The sequence below is a fragment of the Conger conger genome, chromosome 1 (assembly GCF_963514075.1).
Source record: "Conger conger chromosome 1, fConCon1.1, whole genome shotgun sequence".
NCBI lineage: Eukaryota > Metazoa > Chordata > Actinopteri > Anguilliformes > Congridae > Conger > Conger conger.
Window position 1 is genome coordinate 36,736,836 of NC_083760.1, and position 18,254 is coordinate 36,755,089.

The 18,254-nt window shown below is 42.5% G+C and overlaps 1 protein-coding gene across 1 annotated transcript in view; it reads left to right on the plus strand.

The window, feature by feature from the left end:
• Positions 1–4,892: 4,892 nt before the first annotated feature.
• The window catches only part of xdh (xanthine dehydrogenase), a 120,498-nt gene continuing 107,136 nt past the window's right edge, over positions 4,893–18,254 (plus strand). Inside the window, exons 1-4 of the mRNA XM_061258428.1 lie at positions 4,893–5,025; positions 5,636–5,693; positions 6,913–7,009; positions 7,984–8,092. Coding sequence (XP_061114412.1) covers positions 4,966–5,025; positions 5,636–5,693; positions 6,913–7,009; positions 7,984–8,092 — 324 coding nt within the window. The 5' untranslated portion in view covers positions 4,893–4,965. The remainder of the gene's footprint in view (positions 5,026–5,635; positions 5,694–6,912; positions 7,010–7,983; positions 8,093–18,254) is intronic.

The window sequence follows — 18,254 nt, forward strand, 5'->3', positions numbered from 1 at the left end:
GACGGGAGATGATGAGCACCTGGACTAGGAGCTGGGTGGCTTTTTCTCTCAGGAGATTACATTACATTACATTACATGGCATTTGACGCTTTTATCAGTTGATTAGACTAAACAGGAGACAATCCTCCCCTGGAGAAATGCAGGGTTAAGGCCCTTGCTCAAGGATCTTATTGTGGCTACACCAGGGATTGAAACCACTGACCTTGCAGGTCCCTGTCATGTACCTTAACCATTATGCTTATGACATTAATGCATACATTATAGAGGAACCACCTGCAGGTTCTGGCAGTGGAGGATATATGTGGAGCGAGGGTGAGGTGGTTATTAAGGGTCACCCCAAGATTCTTGGCTGTATGGGAGGAGGATACAAAGTCCTTGACAATCAGAGAGAGGTCGATTGTCGGAGAAGACTTAGCAGGGATGTAAAGAAGCTCAGTCTTGCCAAGGTGGTGGGAAGTCATCCACACAGCGATATCAGCCAAGCAGGCAGAGATCTTTGTGGTGACTTACGTATTAGATCACAGGTTATCATTGGCCCTTTTCCAGATCTTAAATTTCTCATGCACGGTGCCTGATTTCTGGCATTTGGCTGTTTTTCCACAAAATAATATTTTTGCAAAAAATAATAATTAAGAAATCAAAGAGAAAACACAACAACCACTCCAAGGCCAAGTCAGGATAATACATAACTTTGCTACTTTCCCCATAAAATTATGGTATATACAGGAGGAATTTAATTCCTTGTATTATATCAGTATGAAATCCCTTCTTTTGTAACATGCAACACAAGATCTTAAAATGTAAATGTCATAACGCCATCCCAAGTGTCTTTGTTTTTGCTCTGGATGCGTCCTATTCAACAATTTATTCTTCAATTACCAATGGTGCGTTAGTAAGATGAGTAGGGAGCTACTGTCAGTCTGGCAGTCACCGTGTCAATCTTTGTGCTGTGCATGAAATTCAAAGTATCCGCTGAAACATGGAAGCAAAGTTTATTCAAACTCAGGAAGACACAAGGCTAATTGAGAGGGGAGTGAAAAATGAATAGAGATGGGCTTGGTTTGAAGAAAATGATGGGGACAGGCAACCACTTGGTGCAAGAAACATGCATCCTCTGGTTCACTGTTAAGTTTTATGTAGTTGAAAGTGTGTCGGGATTTCCACCCGTCTGTTTATTGCGAGCCAAGGCAGCTGCTTTCATTCATTCATTGAACGTGCGCTGTGCTGTAAATACTGGGAAACCTTATTGCATAGCCAAGTAGCCTAAATTGAGTTAATTTTTCATTTTGCCTGATTTACTTTTTATTAAATTCCTAGGCTGGAATGCCTCGCGGCAACAATTGTGTTTAAATGTATACTGCTTCAGCCTTTGGCAAGCAACTCAGATGGGGGCGGCAAGCGACTGGTTCTCTAGCTTGAGAGCAACGTGTTGGAGACCCATGGTGTAGGACAACGACTTTTCATTGGCAACAGTATTAAACCAACCAACAGTATAAAATATTAAGAAGAGCTCTTTTATTTCATTGAGTTAAATCGAAACAATGTCTTCTAGTGCTCATGGACTGATAGCCCTACTGGTAGGCAATATTACCCTGGCTTGTATTTGGGGGCCGGCCTTTATTTGTCCGTATCGACCACGCCCCCTGCTATTATCCAAGGCCCGGCTTCAAATAGAATCCCGGACACAATTTGAGGATTTACGGCGTTCGTAAATTTGGGAAGCTGACTAGTAATAGCCTATTTTATTATTACAGATAGCAAACTGGTATTGTTTTCTAACTAGATAAGCAATAGTATACAGAGTTTCAGTGATCACTTGTCTGGAATGCAATTTGGGCAGCTACATGTTCCTTTTATCTCTTTACATGTTCAATCATCCGTGTTTAGCTAAACCTTTATTTCTCTCAAACTGTAAGCTACAGTTGCATTGTTTGTGATAGACTATCATATCTTAGTTATATAGCCAGCTAGTCATGTAGCCAAATAACTTGCTTGCTCACAATATAATTGGTTAAGTGAAAACACAAAATAGTGTTGTGTAGCACACCAAAGTCAAGATTTCATGAAGTCACCTGTTTGGCAAACATTTTGTTACTGGAACACTATGAAAAAACGGCTGGCTCTGTTGTGTTTGTCACTGTCAACAGTGCACGAGAACAGTGAACTGTATAATAACGCTTTATATTATGCGTCACGCCCCCCTGCGACCCTGTTCAGGATGTAGGAAACCCCCCATATACACCAAAAGGCGGAAGTATCCGAGAGGTGAAGGAAACGCGTGTAGTCTGACCAATGCTACTAGAACAGGGTTAATTTAATTTTGTTCTCATTTATCTGACTCCAAAAGATAAGTTCAACTGCTCCTATGCTCTAACAGTAATACAAAAGGAACTGCAAATGTCCGCCAATAGTGTGGCTCTATAAGATCGCTATCTATTTGTATAGACGCAGACGTACCTGTGGCATGTATAGCCTACAATGATACACTTCGTATGTATCTTGTGACGGTACTGGTGTATAAGCGAGTGACTACGGGGTGCAGGTATCCTAGGTTGTCTATGTGTGTTAGGACTGTAAACTGCTATGTGTGCAGTGGTGCAAGCCAAGAGGATGCAGGTTCAAATTAATACAATTTATTAAACAATGTGCATTGCAGAAATAGAATGCCAATGTGTTACAAGAATTACAAGTTGTAATATGAATGGCTATATGCAAATTGTGCGCAGGAGATCGTATTAGCAAGTCTCCTCGAACCATTCCACGTTTCCCTCTATATACCCAGGGTTTTCAGGAAAAACAACAAATCATCAAATTAAGACGGAGGTAACAATAATGGTCCTGCTGATGTCATCTCTGTATGTCCAACAAACCTGGTTAACCTTTGTATTACAGCTGGATGCTGACTCACAGGTAACTTGCATTACCTGTGGTTTATTCCTACAATATCTTTATTCAGCAACCAGTGTACTACACCACCAATGACACCAAACTATTTCCCACATCATTAGCTATCTAAAGACACCAAACACTGTATGTGGAAAACCCATGGTTTATACAGTGCTATTTCAACTCATCAGTTCTGGGAGCATTCCACTGAGGTGGCAGAATTGCACAGAGGCAGCACAATGATGGGAGCAATAGTCCTGCATTGACAAGCACTGTCTTTTCATCAAACCTTGCTGACCCTGTGTCAACATGGTCAACACAGTCTGTTTCCTTTTGGGGGTCTGCAGAGAGGCACACTTATGTAAAATGCCCTACAAGGATAAGCGGGTTAAGATAATGGATGGAAGGATGGAGATATTCATAGACTGTAGGAAGCATAAACCAGAAATGATGCAACTGTAACTTACAGTCTGAGACAAATAAAAATGTAACTGAACATGCATGATTGAACACCCAAAGAGATAAAAAGAATGTATAACTGCCCAAATTGCACTCCAGACAAGCAATCACTGAAACTCTGTATATTATTGGTGATTATCCAAGCGAAGAAAATATATCTAGCTATACAACGTGTTATGGTTTGAGGTTGTTTGTTGTTGCAATTCCTCTCTTGACCTTTCGGAGTCCGAAAAATACTCCATAAAATACCAGCATAGCAAATATTTAGCTAATTATTAACCTAATTGTTTTTTCATGCTATTGTGAAACCATGAAGTCTGCTTGTCGACATTTATAAGTAGGCTTGCGCCTATTTAGAGTTGGCATTTCAGGCTGCTAAGGGGACTGCTCCACTTTACGTACAATCTTTAATCACTCCCTCTTCCTCAGCGAGACCACTCCGGTCTGCCAGCTCTGTTCGCCTTGTGGTTCCCTCACGAGAACCTGGCTCTCGAGCTGCATGTTCATGCCTGTTTTCTGGTTCCTCAGTGGTGGAATGACATGCCTACCACTGTCAGGACAGCAGAATCCCTCCCCATATTTTTACGCAGACTAAAAACTCATCTTTTCAAACAATACCTTAGTCCTCCCTCCCAATATCCCTCTTGTGTAACCCCCCCCCCCCCCCCCCCCCGCAAAAAAAAGGAAATAAATTGTATAAATATATGGCACTTACGATGACTATTGTCTTTTTGTTTAGAACAGCCATTCATGTGTATTTCACTAGTTATGGATTTGATGCTTTAACCTGTGGAAGAACCTGTATGCACTTGTAAATTGCTTTGGATTAAAAACTTCTGCCAATGTAAATGTATTTAAATTCAATGAATAAGCAGAACCCCCCTACGTGCATTTCAAAGTTAAAGTGTACAATTCTAATATATTAATTGGAACATTCAAATCTGTTCAATGTGTTTTTAAATTCAAAATCTTTGGCAATTATTTTCATCCATACAGTCTAAAACTTAATCTCTTATACTCAGTAAAAGGAGACTCAGGGGAGATCTGATCGATATTTTATAATTAATTAAAGGGATTCACAAAGCGAACAACAGGGGATTCTTCATGTTCAGGCATAAGACCAGGTTTCATATGGCGATAGATACCAGCTTTTAAGTGAACTAAGCATAAGGTACAGTTTAGCGATAGGTAAAGGCGAGCTTTGCTGGGCTTAATGGCTTCTTCTCGTCATTATATTATGTTAAGGCAAGTTCTTGGTAGTTTCCTGTTACGAGGTTATGTTAACGGCTTGGAGCGCAGCCAATTGAGTTTCAATGGGCAGCAAGCTTTCTCCTTCAGCATGTGGAGTGGAGATTCTTTCCAATTCAATTTTGCGCTTCACCATTTGGATCCTCCCACCCTCTCAGTCCTATTACACAGAGCCGTGGAAATAGATGGCTCTGCTATATCACAAAACTCCGGGTCAGTGTACATCTCAGTCACGTGCAATAATTGTTGTAAGAGCAAACCAATCGCAGTGACTGGAGTGAGTTTAAAACCAGGGCACAAGGAGGCACGCTGTATCTGTCTGTGACCGTGAACTGTATACGATTGAGCATTTTAAACCATATCATCGGCAAAATGTCTATGGTTTCGGATTCCTTTGGAGACGAATTAGTTTTCTTTGTAAACGGGAAGAAGGTACGCGCTTATATTTTATCGGTTTGATTTGATAATAAGTACATTAGTGATATATTGACATTAAGTGGATTCAAGGGCAATATTTATGTAGGCAGCATAGTAGCTCATTGTATCATATGTTACATGCGACATAGCACAAAAATGTGTTTTGGGTGCTTATGCTTAGGTATCGTATTACGTAATAAAAGGGTTTTTTTTGCTTTACTTACATGGCATAGGCTACATTAAGAAATATCTTTACTTAACTGTGATATGATAACTGAAGATGCATTTTTCACATCCAAATGTACATAACATTTGGTGTAATTGGCACAGATTCACTGTCTCTGATAGCGCCATACAGTAGGCGAACGTTAACAACTGGTTATTGATAGGAGTTTTAAGTTTATTGTAGGCTCTTGTACCCGCATACATATTTGTATTATATATACCTATTAGTCGACGCAACACTCTACAAAACGGTGAATTTATTTAATAATTTACTTTTTCTTCGTGTGTGCTTCCCTCCGTGTGCGATTGAGATGCTGTTCTGTGCTTCTGTCAATATAATCACCAATGCTTTAAAGTGATCATAAACGAGACTTTCACTGAAGTGGTTTACTTTTTTCAGATTGTGGAGAGGAATGCAGAGCCAGAGATGAGTCTCTTGACGTACCTCAGAAGAACATGTATCCTTTTCTTCCAAGGACAGATGTTTTAGGATATTTCAGAGAAATTCAGTGGAGAGTCGAGTGCTTTTATTATCAAACTTGTATTATTTCATTACGGAACATTATTCATTCATTCTAATTCCGTTCGAATATTGTACTTGGTGAGGGGTAAGGAAAATGTACTTGCACTGTTGGAGGACATGTTTATTCCAAGAGCTTGTCAAATTTTACCAAACATTTGGGACTTTTACCCCTGTGCAGTATGGACGTCGTACTTTGTCCTGTTTGCTTAAATGTGATTACATTGCCTTCAAAATGTGTTTATATCTCCGGACACATTTTTCTTTTGCAATATGCTACTTCAATAAAAATAAATAGCTTAACTATTGATTTAGCAACAGAAAAAAAAGAATAATAAAGTAATAAAAAAATAAAATAAAGCTTTATTATCTAGTTTAACCTGAGGCATCCTGGACATATGCAATTGTAAAATGCAATGTAGTTGTCCTTTATACTTTGCGCCGGTTTGTGTTTTTAAACGGCAACACTTTGGACATAATTTCATGATGTAGTCTATTCCTATTCATTTTTCTGAATTGTCTTGAATAAGAAACCCCCTATTGATATTTGTGTCAGGCTTTAAGGCTTCATATTATTCATGTACTGTAACTCATGACTATTTCCATTCATCTGCTCTTGCATCACAAGTTTGCCTTACAACTTGTTTAGTGCCCATGGCCATAGAGAATGTTCCCTGTCCTTTTCTGTGTTTACCTCCGCTAAATGTGTGCTTCACAAAAAATAATACTAGTTGTTAATGGATGTGTTTGAAGGACAACGTGTGCATGCCAAGTAGTCAGATGTCACTTGAAATGTATAGCGTATATAATCTGGAAAACAATTTTGTTCCTTAAACTGTCTCTCATATGACCAAACATCCACGTTTAATCAAGGTCAATGGCCTTGCGGTCTACTTGTCTTTGGGGGCGTAGCAGCTGTAACTCAATCCTGCTTCTGCAGCATTTATTCTGGTTAATGATTATTGAAGTTTTGCTTTAGCAGTATAAATGCAAATATGTTATTTTCACACATTTCCAGGTAATATATTGTTCTCATCATAGGTTTATGTTTTGGATGGTACAAACTTACTCCTGCTAAAGGTTTTGCATTGCTTTACATTCTCAATACTCTTCAGAAGTCGATATCTGTACAATTTCTTTAACATCCTGATTCTCAGTGGGTCTTACAGGAACCAAACTTGGCTGTGCAGAAGGTGGCTGTGGGGCCTGTACTGTGATGGTGTCCAAGTTTCACGTATACCAGAACCGGATTGTGTATCCTTCAACAAAATATGTTGTGCAGAGCAAGCTTTCTAACCAAACCAGCACAGTCATCAATAGCTAGACTTCAATGTATTAACTGTCTCACCAAAAAAGTGTACCATCAACTTTGTACACTGGGGTAGGTTTAAGTGCATGGGCAAAAGTTACATGTTCTAGGTTTACAAGTAGAAGAACTGTGTTGTGTTGTCCTCTGATTATGTTTGAAGTTCTATACATTATACATTAATGCAGTTAAGTGTTTACTAAAGAAGTTCAAGTTAAATATCTTGTTTATTGGTATAATAGTAATCTAAAAAAAGTCACAACTTTTTATTTTTCAGTGACAGTATTACAATATTACTTGTTTAGACACAATAAATCAGAATTACTTTGACAAAATGGTTTGTCATGTTCAACAATCTTGATGTGCTGAACATGCAAAAAAAATGTTTTTTGTCTGTCAAAGTTAAGGAAATGAATGCCAATGTGCATTACATGACATGGTAATTTAATTGACTTGGGAATTATCTACAGAGCAATATAAAACTGAAAAGACAACTAGAAACTGAAACTCAAATTTCTCTTAAATTCTGAATGTGAGATGAAATGGTTAGAATATAAGGAGTATCCTGGATATACACTCCTTTTAAAAACATCATGGGAAAAGCATTATATAAACCCTACCAATGGCTATGAATAAAGCTCAAGCAGTCAGTGGAAAAACCAAGGCCCTTCATGTATATCCAGCCTTGTAAATCCAAAAGCATGACTTGCAAATGGCAAATGATTCATTTCTCTGTGGAACTAATTGTACGCCTCAGCAAAGCCGGTCAGGATCTCAGCTATTCTGTATGGTGTGGATGTTCAACACCCTTGAATGCCAATAGTGGTATATAATCAGTTACACGCCCTCGTGTGTAGCTTTATATAATCAGCAGTTAAACTGTCTGCTCCTTGGTTTCAAGTCCTTAATAACCCCATCTCAGTCACCACTCTGTAAATGCCTGTCTGGCTCCAATCTGTTCCCTCCACTACTGTGCTGTCACCACCGTTGAGGGCATCGGGAGTGTAGCCACTAAGCTGCACCCAGTTCAGGTGACCATAGAATCTTCCGCTCATGCACCAAAAAGCAGTGAGAGTAGAGATTTGATGTTTGGAAAGGCATTGGTAAAATGATTATTTGTCACTTATTCCCGTGCTTCCAAACTTCAATTCTTCACTTAAGAAAAAAAACAGCTTCTTAAAATTCTGAGATTCCAAATGTATATATACCACAGTATATTTTAACGAGCTGTTAATTTCTTGTTAATTAGGTGCTCTTAAGCCATATTATGTCAGAAATGGCGAATTATAAAAATTGCATTGTACTTTGTCCGGTTTGCTTAAGTGTGTTTACATTGCCTTCAAAATGTGTTTATATCTCTTGTCACAAGTTTTGTTTTTCAATATATGCTACTTCAATGAAAATCAATAGCTTAACTATCAGATGCTTACATTTTCTACAATTTGAAATGTTATTCCCCATTCCCCCAGTCAAAAAGAACTTGTTAGTTATTGCTGTGTCGGGATTTGTAAATATAATTAATATTGGCCACATTTAAGAAGCAGGTGTGTCAAAAATGGTAAACAAGCCCACAAGCTGTGTAGTAGGGAAACGGGAAGCCTTTATTTGGCCATGAAGTCCACTCCGCTATCTCTGACCTTTAGGTAAAACAAAAGCCACGTGAATGCAGCTAGAGAAATGGCTTTCATGACCAATTTAGCAACCGTTCAAGTTAACAAAATCATACTATAATTTTTTAATTGCATTGTAGGGTTACTCCCAATTACAGTTGGTCTGGTCTAGCTGTTAGGGAGAAATGGAGGGAGCAACCATCAACTAGCTGACAAACTATATTTAACCTGTGTCAATGTAGGCCAGATCGGGTCAAGCATAACCTGTCCTCACAGTGAGTGATTTGATCGACCTGTTGGCAGAAGTCAAGTTAAGCACATTAAAAATGACTACTGTCAACCAAAGTGCTGTACAATTCCTAATTACTGTATATGTAAAAACAAACAAAAAAACTGTGAAAATATATGCACTCACCAAGCACTTTATTAGGAACATTTTTACTTTATTACACCTACTTATTTGTGCAATTATCTAATAAGGCAATTGTGTGGCAGCAGTGCAATGCATACAATCATGTAGATACGAGTCAAGAGCTTCAGTTAGTGTTCACATGAACCATCAGAATGGGGAAAAATCTAGGTGATCTAGGTAACTTTGACCGTGGAATGATTGCTGGTGGCAGACAGGGTTGTTTCAGTATCTCAGAAACTGCTGATCTCCCAGGATTTTCGCACACACTAGTCTCTAGAGCAGGGGTCTCCAACCCTGGTCCTGGAGAGCTACTGGGTCTGCTGGTTTTCGTTCTTACCCTGCAATTAACTATAATCAACTGCTCTAATTTAATTAATTAACTCACCTCACCTGATTACCTGGGTCTCAACAGGTGCTGATTTTAAGGTGAAAACAAAAACCAGCAGACCCAGTAGCTCTCCAGGACCAGGGTTGGAGACCCCTGCTCTAGAGTTTGCAAACAATGGTGCAAAAAGAAAAAAAAATCCAGTGAGCAGCAGTTATGCAGACAGAAACACCTTGGTAATGAGAGACGTCAGACGAGAATGGCCAGACTGGTCAAAGCTGACAGGAAGGTGACAGTAATGCAAATAACCACACATAACAACTGTAATATGCAGAAGAGCATCTCTGAACACATAACGCATCATAACTCTAAATGAATAGACTACAGCAGAAGTCTAGTGTGGGCATCTGGAGCAGCTATGTATTCCTCTGGAAACTGCTTGGCAGTTGAAGAGTGAAAATAGCGAGTGCAGCGAACCGGAATGACAAGCTGAGGAGTTAAGGAAGGCAGATTTTTATAAAAAGTAATGGGTTCATGATCAGAGATGCAAGCATCGCAAATTGCAACATTTATATAAAGCCCCCCCATGTTGCTAATTGCAAAACATACTGTACTGTGGTTGACGTTTCTTCAATGTTACATTTTAGGTGTAGATCAATACCGGCTGTACATCAGTAACAAATGCGTAAAATAAACTTGATATTGTTGGGTGACAGGCCAGTATTATTAAGCAGCCTACCTCACCATTTTCATTAGACAGCGCCATGGTGCTCATCTGAATGAGGCGATGGTTCCCAAACAACATTGCACTTGAAAAAATCTACAAAACTGTTTGTCGAACAAATTGTTCTTCATACATTGCACAGTGAACAAATGAGTATTTATAAAAACTAGTTGACTTGACTAATTAGTTAATAGTTTGAGGATGCAAGATGTGGTAGTCTAATCTAATTTCTGAATTAGAATATAACTTTGTCTATTAACGTAAGCTAGGCCGGCCGTTATATCCTCGCGTGCAGATCGCAGTTGCCATCTCTCACCTTTTGCGCTTTCCCTTGTGTAATGGTAAAAAAAAAACTTGAAGTCGTCACTGTGATTGCTGTAAATTTGAGAAACAAAAAAAAGGTCACACTTCACCAGGCAGAAATCACAGTAGCCACATTTACACATTGAATATTTCCTAATTCTGAATAATTTGTTATCAGACGAACCTCTTACATGCCTGCTGAATAAATTTGAACCGATTAAGGTGCGTGTTTATGTGCCAAGCATTTAATCAGAATAATCTTTTTTTTGTACATGAGCATAATGATAATGGACATTTTTTGCACATCTCCAAATATGCGTTTTATGTACAATATTTGCATTACTACTGTCTCTCCAAGCAGCGTCATTTACATTAAATAATCTATTCGGCCCACTAGCTAACTTAAGTAAAGAAAATCCCATTCTCTCCATTTCTTATACACTGATGCCATCTTCTGGCAAAGAGTGGTATTTTACTGTTCATTGATTGTAAATTCTTGGTTCTCAACCTTCTACCGTCTATGTTCTCAACCAAAGGTTTTATTTTCATCGCTAGTATGCATAATGCATGATTTAACTGCACTGCAACCGTAATATAGTGATGTTATCAGGAAATCACATGACTGATGACCAATGAGGCCTCGTTTTGTGTAGAACCACCTGATCTGTTTGGTTTGAGCAAAGAGCTTTGCCCTGTGGTTTGAGTTTCGGTTTGTCGATATAAGGAATCAAACCCCCACTTTAGATTGCGGGTTGTCATAGTGGTCATTAAGTGCCGATTGTGTCCCCTGCTGCCCAGTGGAACCCACACAAATTGTTCCTCTTTATTTCAATTTTCCATGTTCCTCATTTTGTAATCACTTAACGTAATTGTATTTGTATTTGTATTTTCAAACTTGTTGAATCAAACATGATGTGGTATTGTGTTTAGTGTGATTGTCTCCAGGGTTCAAGGCTCACCTGTTACATTTTTTCCTCTTTGTTTCGCTCCCTTAAAAAAAATAACAACTAATTATATTTTTCAACTCAATCCAAGGGGTTTGGGAAAAGGCAAGGGAACTCCATTCCTGGAGGTCAGGTGTGTGTGTACGATTTTGCTGCCAAAAAAATGCATCTGCGCTATGGTATGTGGCACGCGTGGCGCAGGTGTACATTATTTTACCAACAGGTATCACTAGTGTGCACTTGAGGCCTTGAGAAATGAAGGCCATTTCAGACAATTGGCTGGAAAGCTTCAACGGTTCAAGAAGATGTTTGCTATGTGTGAGCTTTGGCGCTGGTGTGAAATTAGTTCCATGGATATGTGTTCTTTGAGTAGATTAGACAAATGCGTTATGTTTATTTTGTGTCTTGTTTTCCAGTTTAAGAGGATGGTTTTCTTGGCGATAGCTAGGGCAATGAGTATAGATTTGGTATTTTGATTTGGTGGGTTGATTGTTGAGAGGTCTCCTAGTAGACAGAGGGATGGACAGAGTGGAATGCTACAGCTCATAATGAGAGATATTTGGTCTGTGACTTGTTTCCAGAAATGGTGAGTTGGTGGGCAGAGCCAGGTCGAGTGGAAGTAATTATCTGGGGTATTCAAAGAGCAGTGAGTGCAAGTGTCTGAGATCACAAATCCCATTTTAAACATCTTTTGGTGAGAGATATGAATTCTGTGAATTACCTTGTATTGTATTAGTTGCAGGTTAGTATCGGTGGTCATCGTGAATGTGTTCCTACAGATTTGAGTCCAGAAGTCTGAATTGTAGCTGAGTGATAAGTCTTTTTCCCAGGCTTGGATGGGGAGGGATATTGTTAGGTCTGTGGTTGATATTAGTTTGTATAATTTGGAGATAATTATTTTGGTGTTGATTATTTTATTAATTTCATCTATTAGTAGTTGTTCATTATTTTAATTTTATATTTTAATTGAAAGTGCTGGAGGTATTGCTCTTTCCCAATATTATACTTATGGACCAAATCCTGGAAGGTAATGAAGGTGCCATCCTGAAAGATGTGTTGAAGATGTTTGATACCTTTTTATTTCCATGAGGTGAAGGAGAGTGGTGATTTGTTAATCAAGAAGTCAGGATTGTGCCATATTGGAGTGTATTTGCATGGGGTCATTGTGAATTTAAAGATTTTGTTAATTTTCCACCAGGCATTCAGAGTGTTTGAAATGACAGTGTTTTTGAAGCAGTTGTGGCATTTTATAGAGGCACTGAGGAATGGTAGATCGGAGATGGAAATTTCTTTACATTCTGATTGTTCTATTTCTAACCTTGGGTTGTCCTGTTGGTTGGGATGAATCCAGTTTGTGATGTAGTTTAGCTGGTTTGCCAAATAGTATTAATAAAAGTTTGGGGCTTCCAGTCTTCCTTGAGTTTTGAGTTTCTGTAAGGTAGAAAGTTTGATCCAGGGCGTTTTATTTTTCCATCCATCCATCCATCCATCATCACCCGCTTATCCGGAGTCGGTCGTGGTGGCAGTAGGCAAAGCCGGGTATTCCAGGCGTCCCTCTCCCCAGCAACGCATTCTAGCTCCTCCTGGGGGATCCCGAGGCGTTCCCAGGCCAGGAGAGATATATAATCTCTTCAGCGGGCTCTGGGTCTCCCTCGGGGTCTCCGCCCAGTTGGACGAGCCCGGAAAACCTCCAAAGGGAGGCACCCAGGAGGCATCCTGATCAGATGCCCGAACCACCTCAATAGGCTCCTTTCGACGCGAAGGAGCAGCCCGGCCACCCTACGGAGGAAGCTCATTTCGGCCGCTTGTATACGCGATCTCGTTCTTTTGGTCACTACCCAAAGCTTGTGACCATAGGTGAGGGTTGGGACGTAGATCGACCAGTAAATCGAGAGCTTCGCCTTCCGGCTCAGCTCCCTCTTCACCACGACGGTCCGGTGCAACGCCCGCATTACTGCTGACTCTGCACTGATCTGCCTGTCGATCTCACGCTCCCTTCTACCCTCACTCGTGAACAAGACCCCGAGATACTTGAACTCCTTCACTTGGGGCAAAGACTCGTTCCCAACCCGGAGGGAGCAATCCACCGTTTTCCGGCAGAGAACCATGGCCTCAGACTTGGAGGTGCTGACTCTCATCCCGGCCGCTTCACACTCGGCTGCAAACCGCTCCAGTGCGTGCTGAAGGTCACGGTCCGATGAAGCCAGCAGAACCACATCATCCGCAAAAAGCAGAGATGCGATTCTGAGGTCACCAAACCGGACACTCTCCTCACCTCGGCTGCGCCATGAGATCCTGTCCATGAATACCACAAACAGGACCGGTGACAAGGGGCAACCTTGGCGGAGTCCAACACCCACAGGAAACGTGCTTGACTTTGTGCCGAGAATGCGGACACAGCTCTCACTTTGGTTATACAGGGACCGGATGGCTCGTAACAACGGCCCCAGTACCCCATGCTCCCACAGTACCCCCCACAGGGTTCCCCAGGGGACACGGTCAAAAGCCTTCTCCAAGTCCAAAAAGCACATGTGGACTGGATAGGCAAACTCCCATGACCCCGCCAGCAACCCTGCCAAGGTAAAGAGCTGGTCCACTGTTCCACGACCAGGAAGGAAGCCACATTGCTCCTCCTGAATCCGAGGTTCGACCGTCGGGCGGAGCCTCCTTTCCAGCACCCTAGAGTAAGCTTTCCCAGGGAGGCTGAGGAGTGTGATACCCCGATAATTGGAGCACACCCTCCGGTCCCCCTTCTTGAAAATGGGGACCACCACCCCGGTCTGCCACTCTGCAGGTACTGTCCCCGACCCCCATGCGACACTGAAGAGGCGTGTCAGCCAAGACAGCCCAACAATGTCCAGAGCCTTCAGCATCTCAGGGCGAATCTCATCTACATCCGGCGACTTGCCACTGAGGAGCTTTTTGACTACCTCAGCAACTTCCGCCAGGGATATAGGTGCAGATTCCCCCGAGTCTTCTGGCTCTGCCTCTTCCACAGAGGACGTGTTGTTTGGGTTCAGGAGCTCCTCGAAGTGCTCTTTCCACCACCCGACAATATCCCCAGTCCGGGTCAGCAGTTCTCCTCCCCTTGCCCTGCTTTCCCTTTCTGAGTCGTCAGATGGTTTGCCAGAACTTCCTCAAGGCCAACCGAAAGTCCTTCTCCATAGCCTCCCCAAACTCCTCCCATACCCGGGTTTTTGCTTCGGCGACTGCCGAAGCCGCAGCCCTTCTGGCCACCCGGTACATGTCTGCTGCTTCAGGGGACCCGCGGGCCAGCCAAGCCCGAAAGGCCTCCTTCTTCAGCTTGACGGTTCTTGGGTTGCCGCCCCGACAGGCACTGATGACCTTCTGGCCACAGCTCCTGCTTGCCGCCTCTGCAATGGAGGCTTTGAACATGGCCCACTCAGACTCCATATCCCCAGCTTCCCCCGGGATGCGTGAGAAGTTCCTCCTGAGGTGGGAGTTGAAGACCTTGCGAACAGGGGCCTCCGCCAGACGTTCCCAGTTTACCCTCACTACACGTTTGGGTTTACCGGGTCTGTCCGGCAGCCTCCCCGGCCACTTGATCCAACTCACCACCAGGTGATCATCAGTTGACAGCTCTGCTCCTCTCTTCACCCGAGTGTCCAAGACATACGGCCGCAGGTCTGATGATACGACCACAAAGTCGATCATCGATCTTTGGCCTAAGGTGCTCTGGTACCAAGTACACTCATGAGCTACCCTATGCTCGAACATGGTGTTTGTTATCGACAATCCATGACTAGCACAGAAGTCCAATAACAAAACACCGCTTGGGTTCAGATCAGGCAGGCCATTCCTCCTAATCACCCCCCTCCAGGTTTCTCCGTCATTGCCCACGTGAGCGTTGAAGTCTCCCAGCAGAACTATGGAGTCTCCGGGTGGCACCCTTTCCAGGATGCCGCCCAGTGACTCCAAGAAGGCCGGATACTCTGAACTGCCGTTTGGTGCATAAGCACAAATGACAGTCAGAGCTTTCCCCCCAGCGACACGTAGTCGCAGAGAGGCGACCCTCTCGTTCCCCGGGTGGAACTCCAACACAGTGGCGCTCAGCCGGTGGCTTGTGAGTATTCCCACACCCGCCCGGCACCTCTCACCTTGAGCAACTCCAGAAAAGAACAGAGTCCAGCCCCTCTCCAGGAGTTTGGTTCTGGAACCAGTACTGTGCGTTGAGGTGAGCCCAACTATATCTAGTTGGTACTGCTCTGCCTCCCGCACTAGCTCTGGTTCCTTTCCCACCAGAGAGGTGATGTTCCACATCCCCAGAACCAGTCTGCGACGCCGAGGATCAGCACGCCCGGGTCCCCGCCTTTGCCTACTGCCCGTTGGTCAAAGCACCCGACTCCGATGCCGACCCCTGCAGGTGGTGAGCCCACAGAGCGGCGACCCCACGTGACCAGTTCGGGCTGTGCCCAGCCGGGCCCCATGGGATAAGGCCCGGCCACCAGACGCTCACTGACGAGCTCCCCTCCCGGGTCTGGCTCCAGCAGGGGGCCCCGGTTTCCCTTTTCCGGGCGAGGTAACTGGGTCATTGTGTGGCCGTATCATGGAGTCTTTGAATCGCTCTTAGTCTAGCCCCTCCCCTGGGACCAATTTGCCTTGGGAGACCCTACTGGGGGCTAACAGTGCCCCGACAACCTAGCTCCCAGGATCACCGGGACACACAAACCGGGACACACATTAAAGTGGCCATTCCTCCAATAGAATTTAGTTGTGATGGTGTTTAATGAACTAAACCATTTTGTGGTGGGCTGGGTTGGAATCATTCTGAAGAGGTAGTTCATTTTTGGTAGTATGGTCATTTTTACAGGCGCAGTTTCTGTAACGGTTCGCCAAAATTTAGGTAGAAAGAAGAAGAATTTAAAAGCAGAAGGGCGAATCCCTGGAGTTGTCTAAAATACCTGACCGAGTGGGTGGTCACGATACTTTTAGGAAAATACTCAACAAACGTCAGCTTAGATAAATATCTAGGTTTTTTGAGATAGTCTCTTGATGTTTTTACAAGGTGCTCAATTTAGAATTTAGTCTAATGACAATAATAAACAAAACAAAAAACACAGCAATTCAGTATTTAGGACCCATTAATTAAGCCACAATATTACCCTCACTGTCAACCTGGAATTAGCATTCACTTGCTTATACCTACCAGAACCGGTTCTGCTATGCTACTATAAGGGAAATTGTATTTCTACTGTAATGGGGATCGTTTACCTCTAAAGCAGGGGTGTCAAACTCAAATACACAGTGGGCCAAAATAAAAAACTGGGACTAAGTCACGGGCCAGACTCTATATTAATAAAAAAATTGAATATAATTGAGCATGTTTTCCCTTCTCTCCAGATATACAGTATAATAATAACCTTTTTCATATGGAAACCTACTTAAGTTTTGCTTAAATATTGAATCCGGAACAAGCAAAGCTTAATATTATAAACACGAGAAATCAAAATTCAATGGAAAACTTTTTTCACAGGCCGACAACAAAACAACCAAACTAAAATAATAATTTCCTTCAATGAAAATCCAACCATTCAACTATTTTAACAGAGTCCATGCCTAGGAGTAGCAAGAAAAAAATGCAAAAAGAAAATATTAATTAAATCTCGACACTGATTTACTCTGATGCACATTGGTCCAAGCCAGATACCTGGCATCTCTTCTTAGATGCCAATTCATCAATGTTTGGGGTCAGGCTCTGAGCTGAGGAAATCCTCAGGATTGAGTGAAGGTGTTCATCAGTGAGGCGTCTCCTGTGTGATGTTTTGTTCATGTTCATCAGAGAGAACAGTTGTTCACATAGATATGTGCTGCTGAACATAGAGAGCATTTGAGCAGCGTGGGTACGGAGTTGCATTGTGTCGGGAATGAAACATGGAAACTGGAGTTCAATCAGCTCCATTTGGAGGTTGGTTGGTGCACTTTCCACGTCAACTGCAAACAGATTACTAAGCAGTTGAAACCAACATTTCTGGGCTTCAAAGTCGGCAAATTGCCGGGTAAACTCGGCGCTGAGTGCGTTGAGTGTTCCAGCAAACTGTGCACTTGGCAATACGGAGGTAGAGATCTGCTCTTTCAGGGTTTGGCAGCATGGAAAATGGCCCACGTTTCCTTGCAGCATCTGAGTCTCCCACAAGCACAACTTGGTTTTAAAAGTCCTTATCGCAGCGTACATGTCTGCGATGACACGGCCCTGCCCCTGAAGCTGCAGGTTGAGCGCATCGAGATGCCTTGTGATTTGCAAGCTCAAGCTCATCCCGGAGCTCTGTTGTGTCTTTCCCTTTGCTTTCCATAAACTGACAGACTTCCTCAAGCATCTCAAAACATCTGTTCAGTACTTTTCCTCTGCTTAGCCATCTGACCTCTGTGTGATAGGGCACGTCTCTGTATTCCGAACCAAACTCATCCAGAAAAGACTGAACTCAGTCCAACTGGCGATGATTCAAACCTTTGGCTCTTATGAAGTTAACTACTTGTGTTATGGTGCTCATAACATGTTCCATTTTCAGGGCTTTGCCACACCGATTCCTGGTGTATGATGCAGTGATAAACTGTAAGCTCACCTGCATTGTTCTCCCACATCTTCTCTCGAATCCTGCCCACCAATCCACTCTTTTGACCTCACATCGCGGGCGCACCATCTGTCGTCAGTCCAACAAGTTTATCCCAAGGCAGCCTCATTTCTTTCACACATCTGGATACCTCTTCAAAGAGTTATTTTCCTGTGGTTGTGCCATGCATTGATTTTAATCCCAAAAGTTCACACAACGTTGCAAACTTTTAACATGTACTTTTTGACAAACTCTCCCTCAGTAAAGGGCCGGGTTGATTTAGCAATCTCTGCTGCCACAATAAAA